Raw genomic sequence first — 13,583 nt, 5'->3', positions numbered from 1 at the left:
AGTAAGGAGCATTTTTTTTTTTTTTTTTACCATGATATACAAGGATAATCTTGAGAAGGCCTGAGTGCAGTTTGGATTAAAATGCCAGTGACCAGTGGTGCTGTTGCATTTCAGGTGTTTCCTAGTCAGGCAGCATTCAAGAAACTCATCCTGTATATTCTAGGTGCTCTGTGATAGATGTGGAGATCCATAACCCAGAACCAGGCCCTCTTTCTTTCTCTCTCTGTGTGTATAAGGCATGGCCTGTTGATCTTACCCAGGTGGGGTTTCCAGGGATCCACCCAGCATCCCCCGCAAAACGCCCATCATGTCAGTGTGAGGATTAAGAAGTTAAAACTTCTTTGTTTAAAAAACAAAAAAGGCAAAGAAAACACAAACACACACAAATAGATATGCATACTCATACACACAAATGCACACGCACAGATACACATACACACAGATATACAGACACACAGATATACAGACACACACGCGCACACAAGTAATGAGGTAATGGGTAATTGCTTAATGGCTCTCTTAAAGTGCCGTATGTGATGAGGCCTGTCCTCTGATGCCCCCGGGCTCAGTCATGAATGATGTAATTACCCTCCTTTAGTGCTGTGCTGACAAATGAAGGCGGCGTCCTGCAAACGTGCTGAACCCCTGTTCGGCACGGCGGCTTGCTGAGAGGGGGGCAGCTTTCCTCTCCACCAGGCCCCTCTCTGGAAAATGAATTAGTCATTCGCCAGACACCTTAAACCTGGGGAGATGAGTGAAGATTGGCCCTGGCTCCCACCTGCGCTGTGCTGCTTCAGATGTAGGATGGAGCTCATGGAGGTGCAGTGCAGTGCAGTACAGTACAAGACAGTTAATTGCCATGCAATATAATACAGTGTAGTGCAGTACTATACAATACAGTACAGTGCAGGACAGTACAATATGGTTAAATCTGTTAACATGAGTGTAACGAGACTCCAGCTGATGTGTGTGTGTGTGTGTTCCAGGTGACGATCATAGACACTGGAGTGAGAGGAACCATTGCCGTAGGCCTGGTACCTCAGTACTACAAACTGGACCACCAGCCGGGCTGGCTCCCACACTCCGTTGCGTACCACGCTGACGACGGGAAGTGAGTGAGGGGGAGTGGGAGAGGAGAATGTTTCTGTCATTTGTCTCACTCTTAAGCCTTGTCCCACTCAGCGGGGGGTCTTCGGGGAGGTGGGGGCCCTGAGACTTCTTTGTTAATATCGGTGTGATTTACCAGAGGTAATGAATGGTCCAAGCAAGCAGGCTGGTCTTTACAGATTTCTTTAGTTAGTTAACTTGTTTGTTTTTGTATTGAATGGGACCTCAGTAGCCCCCCTTTGATAACACTAAGCCACACGGGTCTCTCTCTATCTTTCTTTCTCTCTTGGGAGATCTCCAGTGGGAAGACATTGTCCCAGGTCAAGAGTATCACCTATTATCAGTACCACCCCCCGCAGTTATTTGAACGCATATTTGGTTATGTTGCAGCTCGGAACTCCCTATCTTAACAGGCTGTATGCTTCTTTTCCCCTTTCCTCTCCTCCTCTGTCCCCTGTTCCCCGGTCCCGTGCCATCCCCTTGCATTTCAGGCTGTACAACGGGAATACGGTGGGGCAGCAGTTTGGGCCGAAGTGTAACCGTGGCGACCGCATCGGCTGTGGCATCTACCTGGAGTCCTTTGAGGCTGGGCTGACCACCGTCTTCTTCACCAAGAACGGCAAAGAGGTAAGGAACCTCCCCCCCCCCCCCACACACACACACACACACACACACACACACACACACACACACACACACACACACACACACACACACACACACACACACACACACACACACACACACAGACACGTAACTGCCAGTTGCTATGATCTATGTTGGCAGTAGTCTCTGCTCTGGACTAGGACAATCTGTGTGTTGCACAGCGATTCTGATTCATTCAGACCTGATGTTTACTTTATTGTTGATCTCTATTATGTGTTACTATTGCTGCACGTTGTCAAGTTAGTCACCATTGTGTTGCGTGCAGTGACGAGTTCCCAGTCGCTGTGTTTGCGTTGTGCTGTTGTGCAATTGCCCCAGGCTCTGACCTTTGCTACTCTGTGTTGTTCAAGTCAGTCAGTGCTGTGAAGTCACACTGTATTTTGTGTTGTACAGTGTCACTCACATGGGTGCTGTGCTGCACTTCACTCAGCTGTGTGGTGTTGTCCTCTGTGTGGTGCAGGTGGGCTCCGTGGTGGTTCCAGTGTCTCCAGACGGGCTGTTCCCGGCCATCGGTATGCACTCCCTGGGAGAGGAGGTGCGGTTGGACCTGCAGGCGGAGTGGGGGCCAGAGGAGGACGATAGTGTGATGATGGTGGACAGCCACGAAGACGAGTGGGGCCGGCTTCACGATGTCCGGGTCTGCGGCATGGTGAGGACACGGAGACACACACACATATATGCACATAGATTTAGACACCCACAGACACGTGCAAGGAGAGCCCTGTTGCCTTACACACCTGAACATTTAAAAAATATATATATTCGGATACTCTTTTGTTTGGTTGTTGTCGTTTTTGTTTTCCTCTGCCCCACCCCTTGGGAAGTGGGAATGGGTGGGGATCATACAAACTGCAGGGAATCACACACACACCCTATCGAAGACAAGAGTGCAATGATACAATAGGCCGTTTATACAGAGAGACAAAGTAAAGAAATGAGAGCCAGGCCAAGCTGCAGCTGGGGTGTGAGCGGCAGTCCAGGCAGGGGTTGTCCGCCCTTCTTGCCGCCGTGCTCTCTAGTGGTGCGAGAGGCTCCCGGTCTGCGTCAATCACAACAAAGAAGGCTTTCACGATGCAGCCGACCTCCTTGCAGGTGTGCGATTGTGTGTGTGTGTGTCATTTTTATGTGTAGAGACTGTGTTGGCTGCACTGTCCTACCCCTAGCCCCCCTTCCCTGCACCACAGACCACAGCTTAGCTGGGCTCTCCTGCTGTGAGACCACAACATCCTACCTAGTCTCTGTCCAGGCAGCTGTGCTGCTGTGTTCTAGCCCTCCAACCCCCTACCATCCCCACCCCCCCATCCGTTTGACGGCAGGCGTCATAGTGACGCATTTGGAAGCTCAGGTGGTGTGTGGGAACCAAAAAAGTCAGATTCCTTTTTAACCCTGTAGCAAGAAGTCTCATTTGAAGAAAGGAGGAGGGGATCAGTGCAGTAATGTAGTGCTTTGACTTGCATGCACGCACGCACAGACGGACACACGATCTCTCACACTCGCACACACACGCACTGTTATCACTTCCAGACTGCTCTCTGAAACACAGTTATTGTCCATCCCCTAATATCCAGGCAAGAATAAAAATAAAAACTCCCACCATGGTTGAGCAGCTGCTTCCATTACAGGCTTTTCTATCTTTTCCTCTTTTTCTTTTTCTTCTTCCCTTCTTTCTCTATCAGTCTTCTATTGCCTGCTCGCTTGAGTCCATCACTCGATTTTAGAAATCTGATTTTATGTGTCCGAGATGGGCACAGAGCATTTTGCAGGGCAAGTAACTGTGCTGAGAGGGTGTTAGCAGAACCACCACCATGAAGGACTGAACACTTTCCTCCCTAATTGTCTGTTGCCGTAGCCTTCAGGCAGGACAAAGCTGAACATTTATTTGAGCCCCTGGTCTGTGGGGTGCTAATCACGCCCCTAACACCTGGTGTGGCTCTGAGTACCACAGGCCAGGGTCTTGCAAAAAGCCTGCTTTGAAATGTGAGCCTGGTTTCCATCCTTGGACCCGAGACGTACCAGGCTCTCCCTCATTTATGTGGCTGGAGGCGTTTAACTAGCTACAGTGCTGAAGTGATATACAGCTCTGGAAAAAATTTAGACCACTCCAAGTTCAAAAATCAATGTTAAGTGGTCTCTTAATTTTTTCCAGAGCTGTATATATGTAATTCTTTCTATTCTTCAAAAGTAGTTTGCTATCTCGTTGTACAGTCGTAGTAGCTGACACCAGCAACTTGTTTTTTTGTTTGTTTTGTTTGTTTGTATTTTTTGCTAGGGCTGTAGATGGGTCAGGTAGATAACACAGGCTTTGACAGGCGCAAGAGGAGGAAGGTGGGGGTGATGGGGGTAAGTGGGGGCTGGTGGTGGAGTGCTTTGGTTTCTGTCCACACTAAATAAATCACTAAATTACATAAACAAACATGATCTAAGAGTGAGGGGAGGGAGCATGCTTAGGTGTTTGCACAACACGCAGCTTTGAAAGGCCACTATTTTCTATATATTTTTTTTTGCCTCCCCCCTCCCACCGAGACGCAGGAAATATGATCACCGACTGTGTCTTAGAAGGTTTAAGATTCATGTGGAGACAAAGAGATAAAGAAATGGAGACAGACCATCCCTGAAAAATTTCTGTTTCCCTAATTTGAACACTTGCACACATACTCGAACTCGCACACACAATCACAATCGTACACACGCACGCGCACTTGCACACGTACTCGTACACTCGCACACATACACACTCGCACATGCAAACGCACACTCGCACTAGCACTCGTAAAACACATACACACTCGCACACACAGCGCAGATTAATTGACTCGCACCCACAGTCGTGAGATTCAATCGCCTCTCTCTGTGCATTACTGCTACCCATATTCCCCCTCCCAGACTCAACGCCAACTGGACTGGTCACATAATTTGGTGCAGCTCTGAACACCTGTCACCAACATCAGGGCGGGACATAAAACTTCCATTGCAAAGCAGTGATACTTGTGTATTACTCAATTAGGTTGCTGTGGAAATGAGGAGTGTGTTGCATTACGCATGTTGAGTTCAGATTATGCTCCAAAATGCTGTTTTGGTTCACCAGTAGCATTTAAAAGCCTGCTGTTTGCCCATGAGCCTCCGGCCTAAATAAGGGAATGAAAAAAATAATCGTCTGTATGTGTAGCTCAGCAGCTGTGGTTGTCATTTTGAATGTGACCATCTCAAACGTCTTTTCAAACTAAAACGGTGATCAAAAAGCAAGGATAATTGTAGGATTTGGCATCTGGGCATCAGGGTTGGCATCTGTGATGGACGTTATTTTTAAGCCTTCAGGGTCGGGAAGGTTAATTACTTAATTGTAAGGCACTGGCAGCATTGTTGGCAGCTGTCAACTGAAAACGCGCCCTGTGACACTTCTAGGATTCCGGTGTTCGGGTGTCTGCGCCCTGCGGTGCATTTAGAGCAAACCAAACAAAGGAAAACTCCCCAAAAAACAGAATGGAAAACACAGCAGTACCAGGCTGAGTGATCCAACAGTCAATCGAGTAACCGTGGACAAGTTCCTACTCATCAAACTCGCTCCAGCAGTGAAAAACAAAACTCCCACCTAATCCAAAAGATGCTTTCGACGGGATCAGCTAACCAGGCTGGGCATCAGTCAGGTTTCATTTATTTTTCCTCTTCAGCGACACATCTCAGCTTGGCCCGGGGCCACGCGGACGTGTGCGTCTGCATCGAAGCCTTCCGAATTCCAGGACAAACCCAGCAGATTTTGCCAAGTGCCTTGCCATCACCGGCAAGCCCCTGTGCGTCTGTCTGTCTTCCCAGGGTGTGTGAGTGTGTGTTCAAATGTTTGCATTTGTGTATGTGTGTGTGTATTTGCGAGTGTGCCTGTGTATTTGCGTGTGTATTTGTGTGTTTGGGGGTTTGGCTACCTCCACAAGAAATTCCACCCAGTGATCTGTCATCCTGACACGCAGGACGCTGCCGAGATGTGGGAGCCCACAAAGGGAACCGATCTCACCTGGAAAACCTGGGTCCCGAGAGTCCGTCAGGGAAGAATAATCAAAAGCTGATTGCTTGTCCCCAGACCCTCAGTGTTGGGCCGGCCTGAGTGCACACACACCGTGGTGCTCTCCTCTTCCTCCCTCCGCTGCAATACAGTGGCTCTGAAACCTATTCCCCCACCTTGGACTTTTCCACATTTCAGTGTGTTACAACATTAAATCAGAATGGAATTAATCAGGAGTTTTTGCAACTGATCAACACAGAAAATGTCCATAATGTCAAAGTGAAAAATATAATCTACAAATACAAAACAGAAAATAATTGAATGCATTATTGAATGCAAAAACTTGTGATTAAATCCATTCTGATTTCATGTTGTAACACAATGAAATGTGGAAAAGTCCAAAGGGCGTTAATGCTTTTGAAAGCCACTGTAGGCCACTTTATGCAGCTGGCATGGTGGTTGTGTTTGTGATTTTCCCAGGGTCTCCTCCTCTCTCCTCTCACACTGCAGGCAGCTTGGCCAACATTCTAGCGCCGACCATTGGGGTGATCTTAATATCCTCATCATAGTTGTCTCTGACTGACATGACAGCCAGCCTGGACCACAGCTGTGCAAGTAGTTTCCCAACTCATGAACATGCTAATGGAACGGCCCAGGCTACGGTCACAGTGACCTTTCCCCCCACAGAGAATTGGAACAGTCCATTAATTGATTCTTTCTTCAGAATCACCTGGCACAAGTCAAGGAGAGGGGGTGCGTGGTCTGCATTGACGTCTGTCACCAGAAGGAGAGGGGGCCGTGGGAAATGTAGGGGCCGAATCGCTTCCGAATGGTGTGTCTGTACTTCCTGTGCAGTGCTTGGCTTACTTGATCATCAGTCCCTTTCGCGTCACACGCCCCCCATTGCCCCGAAGGGACACAAGCCCACAGGGGAGAGGCTGTTTTGATCTTGGACAACAGTTCATGTGACCTTTGTTCTGGCTGGGTCACACTTCCTGAGAGGTTTATAGCTCTCCTGACGCAGCCTGCTCTCTTTTAGTCTAGGAGCTGGGCAAGATGGCTACCGTGTGGCTGTTGAAACTGTACGGGCCACCACCACCTTTCCCCCCCCCCCACACACACACACACACACACACACACACACACACACACACACACACACACACACACCACTCCACAGTTTGAGGCACTGCAGCTGTTTTGTTGGTTTTGGTTTTGCTTTGTGGAACAGTGTGTAAATCAGGCCCTTAGTCACTGTAGCTCTGCAGTGGGACTGTTAGCCATCCAGCCTGCCTGACTCACCTGGGGGGGGCTGGGGGTGGGGTTGGGGGTTGCAGTGTCACGACTTGTCTCCGTGTGAAGCCTTCCTATCTGCGTCAGGCTTGATGAAAGAGAAAACGGGGGGTCGCCCATGCATCTCCAGGAAGTGAGTGCAGCTCTGACTCACAGGTGATGCGTTTTGGGTTTCTTGTTTTGGGCAACAATTGACAATGAGAACGAAGGAGGAAAAACTCTGCAGCTGTGTAGCCTGTGGCAATAACAGCCTGCATTCCTGTCCCATGCGTTCCCAAACCCCCCCCACCCAGGTCGCTTCGGCACCCAAAACCACAAGCCACCCACTTCCTGGAGCAACAGCATTTCTCAGGAAGACTCCTGGGGGGGATCTCTCCACCCCACACACTCACGCACGCAACACACACTCGCACACACAGGCACACGTACACATGCACCCCTTGTAATTAGCAGGATGAGTAACACAATCAGGATTGTGAGGGGCTCTGGAAAGGCGTGTCTTCTCTGCTTGGTTCCGCTCCCCTGCCTTCCTGCCCCTCTCTCAGGTTCCTTCCTGGGGCAGGAAAGCAGGCAATGGCTGAGGTGGCTGGAGCAGCAGTCAAATCAGTCTGTTTAAAAAAACGGCACACAAATAAATAAATACAATAAAACATTTTATTGGAAATTATTTTAAAAAAATAAAAGAAAAAGGTGTACACTCCACGTTCCAATTCCGATCCCTTCCAATTCCAAATTCCGGTCAAGGGCTCAACTTGCTGTGCTTGGAGCTTGCCGTTTTTGATTAATACCTTACCCCCTGGTCTCTCTAAACTGCTTTGGGTAACAGTCTACTACATAACATTATTATTATTATTGTTATTATCATTTTCTGATTTTAAGAATTAATAAGAATGGTCATACGTCACAGTGCAACAGATGGGCATTCCACCAGCTGCACCCTTGCACAGCCTCACTTATTTTAATTTCTTCACTGCACATGAACTATCTACTTATTAAAAAAGGTTTATAGTTGCCTTTAGTGAGATAAATCTCTTGATTAAATAAAAACAACAATAATAATAAGAAAGAGAATCCCACGATGCACGCTGCTGTCAGGGCGAATGCGGGCTTTTCCAGCTTGGGGAGAGTTGTACATTTTTTGTCCTGTAGCACAACAAAATCTACAGCTCAAAGCAGTGTCTGTGAGACGAGGGGGTCACCAGAGCAGTGTTGACCTGAGCCCTGGAGGAGTGTCTGCCTCAAACGCTGCACGTCGGGGGCTGCAAAAAACACCCGAAATCAAAGACTGCGAGTGCAGACACCGACCATTAAATTCACTGAAATTTTTCACCCTTTATCTCCTTACTACACAACTACGAGGTGTCCTGCCAGAGGCAAGTAAGTGATCAGTAGTCACGGGGAGGGGGGGAGGGGCTAGCAGGAAGAGGCAGACGTTGTATTTGGGGTAATTACTTTCTAATTTACGGAGCTAGGGTGGGCTCTGACAGATTCATGGCTACAGCGGCGCGATGTCAGTCAGGAAGCAAATAACTCACTCATCACAGCCCCCAGAGAAACCACAGAGCCAGTGCCCAGATCCAGCAGGGACCGGTTTCCACATGTGGGGGGAGATGAGGTGTAGCTCAAGGGGTGCTGTCTCTTTTCTGCAGCCCCTCTTTGAAAGCGAAGAGCTGCTTTAGGGGCGAAAAAAACCTGACCGAACTGGGTTAATGTTGTGTGATGCACGTGGTCCCAATAGGGCTCAGGGAGGCAGGGCACGCTTGGGCTACGAATCTGGGCATACAGTTCCCAGCTGGTGGAAGTCATTTCGCCTGGGATCCTTCTAAAAAAAAAAAAAACTAATTAAATTCAATAAATATTCCTGGGTGCAAAGGAGCCTGGAACCCGTGTCCCTCTGAGGAAAGCAAGTGAAACATCCGACTCCCCTTCCCTCTGGCCCCTGTCCCCGGCTGACGGGCTCCAGAGTCTCTGAATGCTAATAACATGTCCACTACCTGTTTTTTGTACTTGTATTATATATAAATCTTTTCTTTCTCTCTGCAACTCTCTTTTGGTAACCATGGCAGCCAGGTTAGAGGCTCTCCCTCTCCCTATCCCTCCCTCTGGCACGAGGCTGTGTGTTGTTACACTGTTGTGGTTACACTCCAATAGATCCTGTAATTTGGGAAGGAGTTCCTTTTGTTGTTTTTATTATTATTATTGTCTGAACATGAAACTCACATGAAACTCTCGCTCACACACACACACACACACTCTCTCTCTCTCACTCAACACACACAAACTCACTCTGTCTCACACATACACACTCACGCTCTCATTCTCTCGCGCACACACACAGCAATCACAATCACCCAGACGAGTGCAGTGATTCTGAGGAACACATTCCCAGCCTTCGGTGCTGCCCGGGTCGATGTACAAAGTGCCCGTTTATTTTGATTTTTAGTTTTGAGAATTGTGAATTAATACTCCCTAATTCTCCTTTGCAACAGAACAGATGTCACAAAGTTGCAGTTATTCAGTCATCAGTGTGTTTTGTAGCTGTCTGTAGCCAGTTCACCACTGTGATTAAGCCAGTACAACATAGTGGGACTGGCAGACTGGGTGGCTCTTCAGACACAGGGCTGAGCTTTTGGTGGAGTGCACTCTCTTAACCTGCCATATACATTTTTCTTTAAATCCCTCTTTACTCTAGGATCATCCATTATTTATTCATTTATTCATTCATTCTGTACCTTTAGCCTCCCTAACCCTCCACTAAATACACCAATCATGCAGAAATTAAAGACAGGGAATCAGGAGAGAGAGTTGAAGGAATGAATGGATGGAGCAGAAAGGCAGAGAGGACAGACAACCGTCTCAGGAGAGAGAAAAGAGAAGAGAAGGTTTCTTGGTCCCATCACAGTTCCTCCAAAAAAAAAAAAAAAATCACCACCATCAACAACTGCAAGGATAAAAAAAAAATGTAAGAAGTATGTATACCTGTGCCAACAGCAGGGTATCCGTTGTATTTAGGAGAATCTTAATTTTGTTTTAATATTTATTTTACCTTTAAGGGGTGGGTGGGTGGAACCTGCCGGGCTGTTGGCAGCCATGCGTAATGCATTAGGGTGAGGCAACACTCTTCCTTAAGATACATAAAACAGTTAATTGGTCTGTTTTCTTCGTTGTTCGTCTTCTCCTCGTCTGTTTTGTTTTGCATTGTTGGATTATTAAGAGGTGGTGATAAGTCCACATGCCATCGACTGGAAAAATACAGCACTTGACATTGTGTTGTGTGAGTGTGAGCGTGAGTGTGCTTTCCCTGTCCACACAGTGAAGAATTGGAGTGTGTGAGAGTGTGGACTAAAGACAAAAATTCAGTGGAATGCAGCCCTTGGTTTTCAGTGCTGTTTCACAAGAGTCCAAGCAGTGGCTGTGTGTACACCCTGTCGAGTGGCTGTATTCACTCCTCTCCTCTCTCTACCCTCTCTCACTTCATTTCATTTCATAAACCCAGGCTGGCCTGTTTGACTCCAATAATCTTTCCGCTCTGTCTAATAATGCAGTTTAATGAGATCTGGCTCTTGATATTAAGGTTACCAAACCAACATAAAACAGAAAGTTATCGCATAGACTCAATATATGCCCTGTAAAACATTGTCAATAGGGTCCTGTCAATACTAAATGACCTGGGCTTTCTCAAGCAAAACAAGTGCTGGCACTTGCACAGCACATCAGTATTTGCATCAAAACACAGTTTGAAATCCATTACAGTGCCCAGGTACTTAGCTCTCAACATTTTCCATCACTTGGCCTTTGATGAGGGTTTGTTGCAGAGCATGTGGCTTCAGTCTAAAATCAATGGCCATATATTTAGTTTTTGTTAAATTTAATTGCAAGAAGGCAGCATCACACCAATGTATAAAATCATCAACAACGGGGCCATGGCATAATTCATTCTCCTTTAGTAAGCTAATGATAATGGAGTCATCAGCCAGTTTTCATGCTGACTACGGCAGTCATTAGTGAACAAAATGTACATCTATGGTGAGAGGACACATCCTTGAAGACACTCGCGCCTCAGACAGACAGCAATTTACTGGGTCCAATATGTTAAAAAGTTGATTATGAAGATCTAAGCCAAAGTTTGTTTGCCAAAATATGAGGCTGGATAGTATTAAAAGCAGATGCAAAATCAATTTAAAGCAGCTTAGCATGTGTCTTGCAACCCTCCAGATGTTTTAAAACCATATTAAGAAGTGTGTGGCAGTTGCATACTCTACCCCCCCTACCTCTCTTCTCTTCTCTTTCTGGTCTCTCTGCCCTCTGGCTACCTGTATTTCCTGCCCTTCTCCCTACCCCTGAATTATGTGTTCACTGAAGGCTCAGGAATATTTGGAGATTTTCTTTAGAAACCTGAAACCAACACAGCGTTCCCGGCACGCCATGGTCAGGCGCACTTGCACACGCCTACCCTGTGTCACGCTGCTGTTACACTGACACTCAGAGATGGGAACACAAGTACACTTGCACTGTAATACACTTTTTGACACCATTCGTTTTTTTATGTAGACTCCTGTATAGACACACACACGCTACGCTATCGTAGTAGATACACACAGTGAGGTAGGTATACGAGAACCTGACCTAATAGACACCCAGCCAGAAACACACAAACACACACACACATACATGCACACTATACCCTAACCTAGTGGATCTGCACACACAGTGATACGCAATAACCTGACCTCGTAGACAGCCAGCCACAAACACACACACACACACACACAGTCAGGGAGACAACCCTACACCTTCACCAGCGCTGTGTATCTGGCACAGAGAGACAGCCTGCCATCTGTGAAAGAGCGATCAGTCTATTTTTAGAGTGTTTTTTAATGCTGTGTAAACAATCGTGTAATCTCTGAAACATTGTCTGCACAAAATGTAGTTTAAACGCTGTCATTACAAAATACCTGGAGGTGGAGGGAGTGGGGGAATGGGAGATGGCGGGGGGGCTGTAAAACCGCTGACAACAAACAGTGCAACAGACAGACCTTGAGTTTCAGTTTCACACTAATGGGATTCTTTGTGTCGAGTCTTGGAGTGATCCGCCTGCCTTGCCGCCAGCCAGCCCAGGCTCTGAGGCGCAGTGCTGCTCCGTCTGACTCTGCACTGCGTGTGCTCGAACCCCAGGGACTTGCTTCGAATAGGGGGGCAAGGGGTCCCATGGGGGCATAATCCAGCAGGGTTAAAAAAAAAAAAAAAAAACTAAAAAACTAAAAAAAAAAACTTGTGCATTTGGTGCACCCAATAACCTTAGTCTCCAATCCAAATTTTCAAAATATTAAGAAAATAATAAAAAAAAATACTTCACGTGCTGTATTGGTAGTGCATCTATATTGGGTAAATACGTGCATGTCTGTAAATTGAGTGGTGGCTTGTTCTGCTTAGCTTTGAATTTGCTGCAGGGCCTCAGCACGGTCATGGAGGCTTAGGGGAGGAGTGACCCAGAGACCACAGCGCTCATCTAGTCCTCAGGTTCAGGGGCTTGTGTCCACTGGCATAGACTTCTCCTGTTGCAGCTTGTCCAGGTCCTGTTTGCTGTGTTCAGTTTTGAAATCCAGCCAGAAATCTCTCCAGCTTCTGTTCCAATTCCGTTTTCTAGAATCTATTTGGAATTGATCCCCCCCCCCCCCCCAGATCTGACTGTGGGGGATCAGGACTCCCATAATTCCACTGTAATCAGAGGAGAAGTGGGGGAATAACATAGGTCCAGGTCAGCCAGCTGGCACATCACGCTTGTCGTCCAGGCAACGGGGGCAACAAGAAAAAAAGAAATAAAACACCCCACCCCAGGAAAGGGAGGCGGTGAGACCTGTCAATATTCTCAGTGGAGCATGGCCCCAAGATAGCATCAGTGCTCACTCCATTACTCAGCATCAGAAAAGCAAGAGGTGTGACTAGGTGTAACCCCTGTGCAGGATCAAACTAAGAGAAGAAGAAAAGAACGACAAAAAGAAAGGGATGTCCAGGCATGAACGCCAGGAGGAGAGGAGAAAAAAATGACAAAAAGAAGAATAACAACCTGAAATATTAATAATCTGTGTTGTAATCTTTTCTTTTTTTAGGTTTTTCTTCCCTCAGACATGCTTAGGGACGCCCTGCTTACGAACCATATCTTCCCTTCTAGGCTTTGGCACCGGGAGAGAAGTGAAAGAATTAGTCAATGTTAGTAGATGTTTTTAGTTTGTTTTTGTTTTTTCACGTAAAATGTGATCGTACAGCAGCCTGGATAAACATGTCCCCAAAAAATTCAGAAAAGAGTAAAATCCAGTGATGATGTACTGTAGTGATTACTGTGATGTGCACATGATGTTTAATTGTGATGTTATCCCTTTCATTGTTACATATTCTGAAAACCCGCACTTTTCCTTGGATGAACGTTTCCGCCAAATTACATATGATTAATAATATTAGGAGTATGGTCTTCATGGCTGCTTGGGTCGCTATTTCAGGGTCAGCCAGGTCTCCTGCTATGTGC

The 13,583-nt window shown here is 46.9% G+C and overlaps 1 protein-coding gene across 1 annotated transcript in view; it reads left to right on the top strand.

Moving 5' to 3' along the window:
- Positions 1-13,583, top strand: part of spryd3 (SPRY domain containing 3) — a 43,367-nt gene that overhangs the window by 6,378 nt on the left and 23,406 nt on the right. The window contains exons 4-6 of the mRNA XM_066708503.1: positions 987-1,111; positions 1,599-1,734; positions 2,234-2,422. Of these exons, the coding sequence (XP_066564600.1) occupies positions 987-1,111; positions 1,599-1,734; positions 2,234-2,422 (450 nt within the window). The remainder of the gene's footprint in view (positions 1-986; positions 1,112-1,598; positions 1,735-2,233; positions 2,423-13,583) is intronic.

This window comes from Amia ocellicauda, chromosome 7 (assembly GCF_036373705.1).
Source record: "Amia ocellicauda isolate fAmiCal2 chromosome 7, fAmiCal2.hap1, whole genome shotgun sequence".
Lineage (NCBI taxonomy): Eukaryota > Metazoa > Chordata > Actinopteri > Amiiformes > Amiidae > Amia > Amia ocellicauda.
Note: the sequence above shows the minus strand (reverse complement) of the source record. Positions and strands in the feature narration are given on the sequence as shown.